General features: G+C 52.4%; 1 protein-coding gene across 10 annotated transcripts in view; it reads left to right on the plus strand.

Moving 5' to 3' along the window:
* Window positions 1–13,498, plus strand: part of dock10 (dedicator of cytokinesis 10) — an 84,924-nt gene that overhangs the window by 39,439 nt on the left and 31,987 nt on the right. For all 10 annotated transcript variants that reach the window (XM_030337365.1, XM_030337362.1, XM_030337368.1 and 7 more), the window contains exons 5-20: window positions 5–77; window positions 296–415; window positions 3,416–3,550; window positions 4,368–4,554; window positions 6,002–6,087; window positions 6,416–6,499; window positions 7,067–7,219; window positions 8,204–8,464; window positions 8,801–8,923; window positions 9,152–9,234; window positions 10,474–10,596; window positions 10,740–10,819; window positions 11,195–11,382; window positions 11,577–11,642; window positions 11,827–11,919; window positions 12,282–12,405. In XM_030337365.1, the coding sequence (XP_030193225.1) occupies window positions 5–77; window positions 296–415; window positions 3,416–3,550; window positions 4,368–4,554; window positions 6,002–6,087; window positions 6,416–6,499; window positions 7,067–7,219; window positions 8,204–8,464; window positions 8,801–8,923; window positions 9,152–9,234; window positions 10,474–10,596; window positions 10,740–10,819; window positions 11,195–11,382; window positions 11,577–11,642; window positions 11,827–11,919; window positions 12,282–12,405 (1,979 nt within the window). The remainder of the gene's footprint in view (window positions 1–4; window positions 78–295; window positions 416–3,415; window positions 3,551–4,367; window positions 4,555–6,001; window positions 6,088–6,415; window positions 6,500–7,066; window positions 7,220–8,203; window positions 8,465–8,800; window positions 8,924–9,151; window positions 9,235–10,473; window positions 10,597–10,739; window positions 10,820–11,194; window positions 11,383–11,576; window positions 11,643–11,826; window positions 11,920–12,281; window positions 12,406–13,498) is intronic.

Here is a 13,498-nt window from a genome sequence, read left to right on the forward strand (position 1 = left end):
TTAGGAAACTGTACAAAGCAGAGAAGCTGCCCTCCCATTCCTTTGAGATCGACCATGAAGACATTGATAAGGATGAGGTGAGTGACACCTGTCAGTCAGACACACATTCTGATTGCTCTCGCTGTCCTTTATAACTCTGCTCTATTGGCTAATGCCAAAGAGAGCTCATTACAGCTTTCATACCGGAGTGACCTGGATGGAATGAAGAGCAGCGTTGAACCCCAGCTCAGCTCCACGCTGGTCGTCTCCCACTAGCTGCTCCCTGACGGTGCTTCTGTGTGTATCTTTGGCGCAGGACACCACCTCCCTGTCGTCCTCTAAAGGAGGGGGGGGTGGAGGGATCGGCGTGTTCCGCTCAGGATGGCTCTACAAAGGAAACTTCAACAGCACGGTCAACAACAGCATCACTGTCCGGGTAAGACCCCAGGGCTGAGGCCTCTTACCTACCACCTACCACCTCTTACCTATCTCCTATCACCTCTTACCTACCACCTACCACCTCTTACCTATCTCCTATCACCTCTTACCTACCACCTCTTACCTACCACCTCTTACCTATCCCCTACCACCTCCTACCTACCACCTCTTACCTATCACCTACCACCTCCTACCTACCACCTCTTACCCATCACCTCTTACCTATCCCCTACCACCTCTTACCTATCTCCTATCACCTCTTACCTATCTCCTATCACCTCTTACCTATCTCCTATCACCTCTTACCTATCACCTACCACCTCTTACCTATCCCCTACCACCTCTTACCTATCCCCTATCACCTCTTACCTACCACCTCTTACCTACCACCTCTTACCTATCCCCTACCACCTCCTACCTATCACCTCTTACCTATCACCTACCACCTCCTACCTACCACCTCTTACCCATCACCTCTTACCTATCCCCTACCACCTCTTACCTATCTCCTATCACCTCTTACCTACCACCTACCACCTCTTACCTAACCCCTATCACCTCTTACCTACCACCTACCACCTCTTACCTATCCCCTATCACCTCTTACCTATCACCTATCACCTCTTACCTATCACCTCTTACCTATCCCCTATCACCTCTTACCTATCACCTATCACCTCTTACCTATCACCTCTTACCTATCACCTATCACCTCTTACCTATCACCTCTTACCTATCCCCTATCACCTCTTACCTATCACCTCTTACCTATCTCCTATCACCTCTTACCTATCACCTATCACCTCTTACCTATCACCTCTTACCTATCACCTATCACCTCTTACCTATCACCTCTTACCTATCCCCTATCACCTCTTACCTATCACCTCTTACCTATCTCCTATCACCTCTTACCTATCACCTATCACCTCTTACCTATCACCTCTTACCTATCAGCTATCACCTCTTACCTATCCCCTACCACCTCTTACCTACCACCTCTTACCTATCTCCTATCACCTCTTACCTATCACCTATCACCTCTTACCTATCTCCTATCACCTCTTACCTATCTCCTATCACCTCTTACCTATCCCCTATCACCTCTTACCTACCACCTCTTACCTATCCCCTATCACCTCTTACCTATCTCCTACCACCTCTTACCTATCTCCTATCACCTCTTACCTATCACCTATCACCTCTTACCTATCCCCTACCACCTCTTACCTACCACCTCTTACCTATCACCTATCACCTCTTACCTATCTCCTATCACCTCTTACCTATCCCCTACCACCTCTTACCTATCCCCTACCACCTCTTACCTACCACCTCTTACCTATCTCCTATCACCTCTTACCTATCCCCTACCACCTCTTACCTATCTCCTATCACCTCTTACCTATCTCCTATCACCTCTTACCTATCCCCTATCACCTCTTACCTACCACCTCTTACCTATCACCTACCACCTCCTACCTACCACCTCTTACCTATCACCTATCACCTCTTACCTATCCCCTATCACCTCTTACCTATCACCTCTTACCTATCTCCTATCACCTCTTACCTATCCCCTATCACCTCTTACCTATCTCCTATCACCTCTTACCTATCACCTACCACCTCTTACCTACCACCTCTTACCTATCTCCTATCACCTCTTACCTATCCCCTACCACCTCTTACCTATCTCCTATCACCTCTTACCTATCTCCTATCACCTCTTACCTATCCCCTATCACCTCTTACCTATCACCTCTTACCTATCTCCTATCACCTCTTACCTATCCCCTATCACCTATTACCTATCCCCTATCACCTCTTACCTATCCCCTATCACCTCTTACCTATCCCCTATCACCTCTTACCTATCCCCTATCACCTCCTACCTACCACCTCTTACCTATCCCCTATCACCTCTTACCTATCACGTCACATCTCACCTCTTACCTCTTACCTATGATCTATCATCTGTCACCTCTTAACTATCATCTATCACCTACCACCTCTTACCTACCACCTCTTACCTATCTCCTATCACCTCTTACCTATCCCCTATCACCTCCTACCTACCACCTCTTACCTCTTACCTTTCACCTCTCACCACTCACCTACCACCTCTTTCCTATCACCTATCCCCTTTCACCTCTTCTAGAGTGGCTTCTCTTCTCTCCTGCTCTACTGTGGGATAATGTCTGAACAGACGGTTGATGCTTTCAGCCTGTCGTTCTTTTATCTGTAATAACCAGAGTGCTCACTTCTCTAATTCCCATTGTTTGAATTGCCAATGAAGCATAACCTGTATGTGGCCCTGACACATTCTAAACCAGTGAAACTACGAACCAGTGTAACTCTACACACTCTAAACCAGTGAAACTACGAACCAGTGTAACTCTACACATTCTAAACCAGTGAAACTACGAACCAGTGTAACTCTACACATTCTAAACCAGTGAAACTACGAACCAGTGTAACTCTACACATTCTAAACAAGTGAAACTACGAACCAGTGTAACTCTACACATTCTAAACCAGTGAAACTACGAACCAGTGTAACTCTACACACTCTAAACCAGTGAAACTACGAACCAGTGTAACTCTACACACTCTAAACCAGTGAAACTACGAACCAGTGTAACTCTACACACTCTAAACCAGTGAAACTACGAACCAGTGTAACTCTACACATTCTAAACCAGTGAAACTACGAACCAGTGTAACTCTACACATTCTAAACCAGTGAAACTACGAACCAGTGTAACTCTACACATTCTAAACCAGTGAAACTACGAACCAGTGTAACTCTACACATTCTAAACCAGTGAAACTACAAACTAGTATAACTCTACACATTCTAAAACAGTTAAACTACAAACCAGTGCAACATTACACATTCTGAACCAGTATAACTACACATTGTAAACCAGTATAACTCTGCACATTGTAAACCAGTATAACTCTGCACATTGTAAACTGGTGTATTTCTGTGCAGTCGTTCAAGAGGCGTTACTTCCAGCTGACCCAGCTGACTGACAGTTCCTACATCATGAACTTCTACAAAGACGAGAAGATCTCCAAAGAGCCCAAAGGATGCATCTTCCTGGATTCATGCACTGGTGTGGTGCAGGTGGGGTCAACAAACACACGCACGTGCACACGAACACACACGCCTGAATACAAACACACAAACACAGATCAAGATAACAGACAGACCAGAAGACGTTTTGTGAAACATTGTTTAGACAGATGCCATGACAGCATTCATCTGTTGTTCCCTCAGGTCATGTGATCTGATCTCACTGTTACACTGACGTCTAACCTCAGCTAAACCTCATCGCAATAATGTCTTCCATTGTCCATCCGTCGGTCTGTGATTCTGTATGTGTATCCCTCCTCCTCCTCCTCCCACTCCCCCTGCTTCTCCTCCTCCTCCTCCTCCTCCTCCTCCTCCTCCTCCTCCTCCTCCTCCTCCTCCTCCTCCTCCTCTTCCTCCTCCTCCTCCCACTCCCCCTGCTTCTCCTCCTCCTCCTCCTCCTCCTCCTCCTCCTCCTCCTCCTCCCGGCCACCCTGCTTCTCCTCCTCCTCCTCTTCCTCCTCGTTCTCTTCCTCCTCCTCTTCCTCCTCCTCCTCTTCCTCCTCCTCCTCCCGGCCACCCTGCTTCTCCTCCTCCTCCTCTTCCTCCTCCTCTTCCTCCTCCTCCTCCTCTTCCTCCTCGTTCTCTTCCTCCTCCTCCTCTTCCTCTTCCTCTCCTCTTCCTCTTCTTCCTCCTCCTCCTCTTCCTCATCCTCTTCCTCCTCCTCCTCTTCCTGCTCCTCTTCCTCCTCCTGCTCCTCTTCCTCCTCCTGCTCCTCTTCCTCCTCTTCCTCCCTCTCCTCCTCCTCCTCTTCCTCCTCTTCCTCTTCCTCTTCCTCTTCCTCCTCCTCCTCCTTTTCCTGATCCTCCAGAACAACCGTCTGAGGAAGCACGCCTTTGAGCTGAAGATGAACGAGGTGACGTACTTTGTCCTGGCGGCGGAGAGCGAGCAGGATATGGAGGACTGGATCAGCACGCTGGCCCGCATCCTGCAGATCACCCCCCACGACGGGCCCACGCCCGACCGCAAGAGCCAGGACCTCACGGACCACCGGCAGGGTAGGCCCCGGACCTCCTGCGGTGAACTGACCCAGACGGGGGGGCGGACCATAGACGAGGTTTATGGGGTAACCAAAGGGCAGTCTGTGACTATGGGACGGGCCAGGTGAGGACTACCTGGCTCCGGTCTAATGCAGAACCGTACGGTGACTCGATTAACGTTCTGTTGGTAGCGAGCTTTAGCCAGAACACATCCTCCCCCAGTACTGACGAAAGCCCCAGCTGAGCAGCTTGTAGTAAAAAGAGTAAGAATAAACGTGTTGCTGGAGCCTTCTGCAGTACAGAAACACACCTGTTGGGACACACCTGGTGGCACACCTGGTGACACACCCCTTGTGACACACCCCTTGTGACACACACCTGGTGGGACACACCTGGAGGGACACACCTGGTGACACACACCTGGTGGGACACACCTGGTGACACACGCCTGGTGGGACACACCCGGTGACACACGCCTGGTGGGACACACCTGGTGACACACACCTGGTGACACACACCCGGTGGGACACACCTGGTGGGACACGCCTGGTGACACACACCTGGTGACAGACACCTGGTGGGACACGCCTGGTGGGACACACCTGGTGACGCACACCTGGTGACGCACACCTGGTGGGACACGCCTGGTGGGACACACCTGGTGACACACACCTGGTGGGACACACCTGGTGGGACACACCTGGTGACACACACCTGGTGACACACACCTGGTGGGACACACCTGGTGGGACACACCTGGTGACACACACCTGGTGGGACACACCTGGTGACACACACCTGGTGGGACACACCTGGTGGGACACACCTGGTGACACACACCTGGTGACACACACCTGGTGGGACACAGGGCCAGGGCAGGAGGCCCGTCAGTGGGGACCTTACTCTAATGATCCGTCTAGGAGTAGAGCAGCTCATTGGCCACGGGACGGTCCTGACAGGACGGGTGTTAACGGCTGTGGGGGGGCCGTGATTTACCGCCGCTGCTCGGGGGAAACGATCAATACTTCCTTTCAGGTCAAGTTCATTTGATTAGCCCCTCAATCCCTGTCCGGTCCGGGCTACACCCCCCCCCCCCCCCCCCAATCGGCCCTGCAGACCGGGAGGGGAACACAGGCCTCATAGAGAGCGATGGAAGACCGCTGATTATTTATCTTCTCTCTCTCTTTCTCTCTCTCTTTCTCTCTCTCTCTCGCTCTCTCGCTCTGTCTCTCTGTCTCTCTGTCTCTCTCTCTCTCTCTCTCACTCTCTCTCTCTATCTCTCTCTCTCTCTGTCTCTCTCTCTCTCTCTCTCTCTCTCTCTCTGTCTCTCTCTCTCTCTCTCTCTCTGTCTCTCTGTCTCTCTGTCTCCCTGTCTCCCTCCCTGTCTCCCTCCCTGTCTCCCTCTCTGTCTCTCTCTCTCTCTTTCTCTCTCTCTCTTTCTCTCTCTCTCTCTCTCCCTCTCCAGATGTCTTCGACATGTCTCTGTCCAATGGCATCCTGCCTGAGAGCGAGGAGACGGCTGAAAATGGGATTAACCCGGAGCTGGCCAAGGTGGGTGTCCCCCCCTCCCCACCCCCTAGACCACTAACCCTGCCCCCCCTCCCCCTCATGGCCCTTCCCTGGACCCCTTCTGTGCCCTTTCCGTCTTACTAACCTCCACCCTCTGTCGGACTAACCCCCCCTCCCCCCCCCCTGTGCCCTGTCTGCCTGACCCCCCCCGTGCCCTGTCTGTCTCCCCCCCCCCCTATGCCCTGTCTGCCTGACCCCCCCCGTGCCCTGTCTGCCTGACCCCCCCCCCGTGCCCTGTCTGCCTGACCCCCCCCGTGCCCTGTCTGTCTGACCCCCCCTGTGCCCTGTCTGACCCCCCCCCCTCTTGCAGTACATTTCAGAGACGGAGGAGGCGGTCCGCTCGGCCCGCCGGGAGGAGAGGCTCAACCTGTTCTCCCTCGACACGGACACACCCGTACGTACTGTCTGTCTGTCTGTCTGTCTGTCTGTCTGTCTGTCTGTCTGTCTGTCTGTCTGTCTGTCTGCCCGTCTGCCTGTCCGTCTGTCCGTCTGTCCGTCTGTCCGTCTGTCCGTCTGTCCGTCTGTCTGTCTGTCTGTCTGTCTGTCTGTCTGCCTGCCCGCCTGCCCGTCTGTCTGTCTGTCTGTCTGTCTGTCTGTCTGTCTGTCTGTCTGTCTGTCTGTCTGTCTGTCTGTCTGTCTGTCTGTCTGTCTGTCTGTCTGTCTGTCTGTCTGTCTGTCTGTCTGTCTGTCTGTCTGTCTGTCTGTCTGTCTGTCTGTCTGTCTGTCTGTCCGTCCGTCCGTCCGTCCGTCTGCCCGTCCGTCCGTCCGTCCGTCCGTCCGTCCGTCCGTCTGTCTGTCTGTCTGTCTGTCTGTCTGTCTGGCTGCCCGTCTGTCTGTCTGTCTGTCTGTCTGTCTGGCTGCCCGTCTGTCTGTCTGTCTGTCAGTCTTCATATACTTCTCAGTTTGGCCCATGACTGTAACATAAATGTGTGTGTGTGTGTGTGTGTGTGTGTGGTCCCAGGTCCTGCGGAGCCCCCAGGCAGCGGGGGGGGAGGCGGGCTCAGCGCGCCCTCTGGAGGAGCGTCTGGGCCGGAGGCTGATGCTGAGCTGCCGGTCCCTCGGCCTCACGCTGCAGGGCTGCCTCAACGAGGCCGAGGCCGGGGCCATGACCAACGTGAGGCGGGGGGCGGGGAACCTCCAGTTAATCTAATGCATGACCTTACTGCAACTGACCTGTCTCACTCTGAGTGACCCGTCTCCCTGACTGACCCGTCTCCCTGATCGACCTGTCTCACTGTGACCCGACTCCCTGACCGACCTGTCCCACTGTGACCCGTCTCCCTGACCGACCTGTCTCACTGTGACCCGTCTCCCTGACTGACCCGTCTCACTGTGAGTGACCCGTCTCCCTGACCGACCTGTCTCACTGTGACCCGTCTCCCTGACTGACCTGTCTCACTGTGACCCGTCTCCCTGACCAACCTGTCTCACTGTGACCCGTCTCCCTGACCGACCTGTCTCACTGTGACCTGTCTCCTTGACTGACCTGTCTCACTGTGACCCGTCTCACTGAGTGACCTGTCTCCCTGACCGACCTGTCTCCCTGTGACCCGTCTCCCTGACCGACCTGTCTCACTGTGACCCGTCTCCCTGACCGACCTGTCTCACTGTGACCCGTCTCCCTGACTGCCCTGTCTCACTGTGACCCGTCTCCCTGACTGACCTGTCTCACTGTGACCCGTCTCACTGTGACCCATCTCACTGTGACTTGTCTCACTGTGACCCGTCTCCCTGACCGACCTGTCTCACTCTGAGTGACCCGTCTCCCTGACAGACCTGTCTCACTGTGACCCGTCTCCCTGACGGACCTGTCTCACTGTGACCCTTCTCACTGTGAGTGACCCGTCTCCCTGACAGACCTGTCTCACTGTGACCCGTCTCCCTGACCGACCTGTCTCACTGTGACCCGTCTCCCTGACCGACCTGTCTCACTGTGACCCGTCTCCCTGACCGACCTGTCTCACTGTGACCCGTCTCCCTGACCGACCTGTCTCACTGTGACCCCTCTCCCTGACTGCCCTGTCTCACTGTGACCCCTCTCCCTGACTGCCCTGTCTCACTGTGACCCGTCTCCCTGACCGACCTGTCTCACTCTCAGATCGAGCCGTTCTTCGTGACCCTGGCCCTGCTGGACGTGCGCGAGGGCCGCAAGATGTCCGCTGACTTCCACGTGGACCTGAACCACGAGACGGTGCGGCAGATGCTGGGGCCGGGGGCCGGCGGCGGCGGGGTCTGTAGCAACGGCACCGGGAGCCCCGTGACCCCCCGGGGCCCGGAGACCGCCCCCCCTGCTGAGAGCAGGTCAGGGGACTGTGAGCTGAGCCCGGACCTGGAGCAGTGGCTGTGCTACCCCACTCAGGTGAGCCCCGCCGGCCGGGGCACCGCAGCGGGTCATACTGTCCTAACCCTTCATTAGTTACACCTTTAGTTGTTCTCTGTCACACACTGCTGTGGTTCTACACTGCTGTGGTTCTACACTGCTGTGGTTCTACACTGCTGTGGTTCTACACTGCGCTCACTGTGATTCCTGCTGTGATTCCTGCTGTGATTCCTGCTGTGATTCCTGCTGTGATTCCGGCTGTGATTCCGGCTGTGATTCCTGCTGTGATTCCTGCTGTGATTCCTGCTGTGATTCCTGCTGTGATTCCTGCTGTGTTGAACCTGTTCTGATGTCCTGTGATGGTGCTCTTTGCAGGCCATTTTCTCGGTGACGAACCCGCACACGGACATTGTGATCTTAGCCCGGGTGGAGAAAGTGCTTATGGGAAACATAGCCTGTAGCGCTGAGCCGTACATCAAGAACACAGACTCCAGTAAGGTCAGAAAACGCTTTTAATTACTTATTGTCCTCTTTTGTATTTATAGTGTACCGTGTCCATAATGATTTTTTATGGCTATTGGTTGATATAGGCTATAATCATGTGTTGTATTTAAAATTTCAGTGTTAGTTATGCTAATAATATTAGATCTGACAGTTTTGTAAGATTGATTTCCCTGTTTTGGGTTTTTCCCCCATTGTAACGGAGTGTCTGTTTTTCATGTTCAGACCGTTCAGAAGATGTTGAAGTCCAACAAACAGTTCTGCAGTAAACTTGGGAAGTACCGAATGCCCTTCGCCTGGTGCATCAGGTCAGTGGAACACACCTCTTCTTTAATACACTGTTATTAATATGATGTAACATGAATACACCTCTCCTTTAATACACTGTTATTAATATGATGTAACATGAATACACCTCTCCTTTAATACACTGTTATTGATATGATGTAACATGAATACACCTCTCCTTTAATACACTGTTGGACATTAATACGATGTACCATGAATACACCTCTCCTTTAATATACGGTTGGACATTAATACGATGTAACATGAATACACCTCTCCTTTAATGCACTGTTATTAATATGCTGCCTGTCTGTGGGGACAGGTCTGTTAATCTGATGTAATCTGGGTGCGGGCACAGGTCTGTTAATCTGATGTAATCTGGGTGCGGGCACAGGTCTGTTAATCTGATGTAATCTGGGTGAAGGACAGGTCTGTTAATCTGATGTAACCTGGGTGGGGACAGGTCTGTAAATCTGATGTAATCTGGGTGGGGACAGGTCTGTTAATCTGATGTAATCTGGGTGGGGACAGGTATGTTAATCTGATGTAATCTGGGTGGGGACAGGTCTGTTAATCTGATGTAATCTGGGTGCGGGCACAGGTCTGTTAATCTGATTTAATCTGGGTGGGGACAGGTCTGTTAATCTGAAGTAATCTGGGTGGGGGGACAGGTCTGTTAATCTGATGTAATCTGGGTGGGGACAGGTCTGTTAATCTGATGTAATTTGGGTGCGGGCACAGGTCTGTTAATCTGATGTAATCTGGGTGGGGACAGGTCTGTTGATCTGATGTAATCTGGGTGGGGACAGGTCTGTTAATCTGAAATAATCTAGGTGGGGACAGGTCTGTTAATCTGATGTAATCTGGGTGGGGACAGGTCTGTTAATCTGATGTAATCTGGGTGAGGACAGGTCTGTTAATCTGATGTAATCTGGGTGGGGACAGGTCTGTTAATCTGAAGTAATCTGGGTGGGGACAGGTCTGTTAATCTGATGTAATCTGGGTGCGGCCACTGGTCTGTTAATCTGATGTAATCTGGGTGGGGACAGGTCTGTTAATCTGAAGTAATCTGGGTGGGGGGACAGGTCTGTTAATCTGATGTAATCTGGGTGGGGACAGGTCTGTTAATCTGATGTAATTTGGGTGTGGGCACAGGTCTGTTAATCTGATGTAATCTGGGTGGGGACAGGTCTGTTGATCTGATGTAATCTGGGTGGGGACAGGTCTGTTAATCTGATGTAATCTGGGTGGGGGGACAGGTCTGTGTTTAAGGACAATCAGGGGACACTGGACAGGGAGTCGCGCTTCTCGCCGCTCTTCAAGCAGGAGAGCAACAAGATCTCCACCGAGGACCTCATCAAGATGGTCTCAGAGTACAGGAAGTAAGACCCCCTCCTCCTCCTTCTCCTCCTCCTCCCCCCCCCTCCTCCTCCTCCTCCCGCCCCCTCCTCCTCCTCCTCCTGTTGTTAAAATCGTCTTGATGTCTGCCCTCTGGTTTCTGATTGTGTGATTGTTGCCCGGGCAGAGCCGAGAAGACCAGCAAGCTGCAGACCATCCCAGGGAACCTGGACATCAACGTGGACTACGTTCCTCTGGAGCATCCCAGTGTGTTGAAGCTCCACCTCTCCACTTCTCTCCTCCTCTCTCCTCTCTCTCCTCCTCTCTCTCCTCCTCTCTCTCCTCTCTCCTCCTCTCTGCTCTCTCCTTCTCTCTCTCCTCTCTCTCTCCTCCTCTCTCTCCTCCTCTTCTCCTCTCTCTCTCTCTCTCTCTCTCTCTCTCTCTCTCTCTCTCTCTCTCTCTCTCTCTCTCTCTCTCCTGCTCTCTATCTCTCCTCCTCTCTCTCCTCCTCTTCTCCTCTCTCCTCCTCGCCTCCCCTCTCCTCCTCTCTCCTCTCTGACCCTCTGCTGGCCGTCCATTGGCTCTCCTCGCTCCAACCATTCCTATTAAACTAAGTCTCCACCCTTCTCCACCTCCACCCAGACTGCGTCACCTCCTCCTACGTGCCGGTGAAGCCCTTCGAGGACCTGGAGCGACACCCACCCACGGTGGAGGTGGAGGAGTTTGTCCAGGACACCACCAAGTTCACCCAGCCGTACCGTGTGTACAAGAACCACATCTACGTCTACCCCAAACATCTCAAGTACGACAGCCAGAAGAGCTTCGCTAAGGTAGGCCACAGCAGAGCCCAGCAGCGAGGCTCCGCCCAGCCTTCACCAAGCCCAGCCCCTCTCACCTAGGACCCTCCAGAAATGGAACTGTGTGATGTTTCAGCTGCCGTCCTGATTGACTGCTGGGTCAGCCCCGGCTGGCTCTGAGCTCGCTCTCCCATTTCTCTGTGTAACAGGGCGCTCTTTGTTCGCAGGCCCGAAACCTCGCCGTGTACGTGGAGTTTCGGAGCTCGGATGAGGAAGTGGCCAAATCTCTAAAGGTTCAGTTCCTGTCTCAGTTATGCCTCATTTTGCATCTCAATTGTAGATGTATGAAAAGCAGATTTGCCTTGCCTGTTGCACACTCTATTCCCATCTCTTTTAAAGCAGTTTTTATTATTTTGTGTCCTGAGGGTAAATGTTCAAGAGAGCCAATTTCATCTTGCTTGTGTCCTCCTCTTCCAGTGCATCTACGGCAAGCCAGGAGGCCCCCTCTTCACCACCTCCGCCTCCTCCACCGTCCTCCATCACTGCCAAAACCCCGACTTCTATGACGAGGCAAGGACAGGCTGCCCATCAATCTGTCTGTCCATCTGAATGTCTGTCAGTCTGTCAGTAGCTCTGACATCTGTCTATCTGTCTGTCTGACATCTGGCCTATGTGGGTGTGTGTATGTCTGGCATATGGCGCATGTGTGCATATGTCTGTCTGTCAGGCTGTCTGTCAGTTTAACTGACGTCTGTTCCTTGTTGTCTGTCTGTCTGACGTCCGTCTGTCTGTATGACGTCTGTCTGGCCCTTGTCTGTCTGTCTATCTGTCTGTCTGTCTGTCTGACGTCCTGCCCTTGTCTGTCTGTCTGTCTGTCTGTCTGACGTCTGTCTGACTGTCTGTCTGTCTGACGTCTGGCCGTGTGTCTACAGGTGAAGCTGGAGCTTCCCATCCAGCTCCATGAGAAGCACCACCTCCTCTTCTCCTTCTACCACGTCACCTGTGACATCAACGCCAAGACCAACGTGAAGAGGAAAGAAGCCCTGGAGACCCCCGGTGAGGGGGTGGTCTCATGAACGTTATCATGGTGCTGGACCAGTCCATCATGGTGCTAGACCAGTTCATCATGGTGCTGGACCAGTCCATCACGGTGCTAGACCAGTTCATCATAGCAGTCCATCATGGTGCTGGACCAGTTTATCATGGTGCTGGACCAGTTCATCACGGTGCTAGACCAGTTCATCATGGTGCTGGACCAGTCCATCACGGTGCTAGACTAGTTCATCATGGTGCTGGACCAGTCCATCATGGTGCTAGACCAGTTCATCATGGCAGTACATCATGGTGCTAGACCAGTTCATCATGGCAGTACATCATGGTGCTAGACCAGTACATCAAGGTGCTAGACCAGTTCATCATGGTGCTAGACCAGTCCATCATGGTGCTAGACCAGTACATCATGGCAGTACATCATGATGCTAGACCAGTTCATTATAGCAGTACATCATGGTGCTAGACCAGTTCATCATAGCAGTACATCATGGTGATAGACCAGTTCATCATGGTGCTAGACCAGTACATCATGGCAGTACATCATGGTGCTAGACCAGTTCATCATAGCAGTACATCATGGTGCTAGACCAGTTCATCATGGCGCTAGACCAGTTCATCATGGCAGTACATCATGGTGCTAGACCAGTACATCATGGTGCTAGACCAGTTCATCATGGCGCTGGACCAGTTCATCATGGCGCTGGACCAGTTCATCATGGTGCTACATCATGGTGCTAGACCAGTTCATCAAAGCAGTACATCATGGTGATAGACCAGTACATCATGGTGCTAGACCAGTTCATCATGGCAGTACGTCATGGTGCTAGACCAGTTCATCAAAGCAGTACATCATGGTGATAGACCAGTACATCAAGGTGCTAGACCAGTTCATCATGGTGCTAGACCAGTTCATCATAGCAGTACATCATGGTGCTGGACCAGTTTATCATGGTGCTGGACCAGTTCATCACGGTGCTAGACCAGTTCATCATGGTGCTGGACCAGTCCATCACGGTGCTAGACTAGTTCATCATGGTGCTGGACCAGTCCATCATGGTGCTAGACCAGTTCATCATGGCAGTACATCATGGTGCTA

Source organism: Gadus morhua, chromosome 16 (genome assembly GCF_902167405.1).
Source record: "Gadus morhua chromosome 16, gadMor3.0, whole genome shotgun sequence".
NCBI lineage: Eukaryota > Metazoa > Chordata > Actinopteri > Gadiformes > Gadidae > Gadus > Gadus morhua.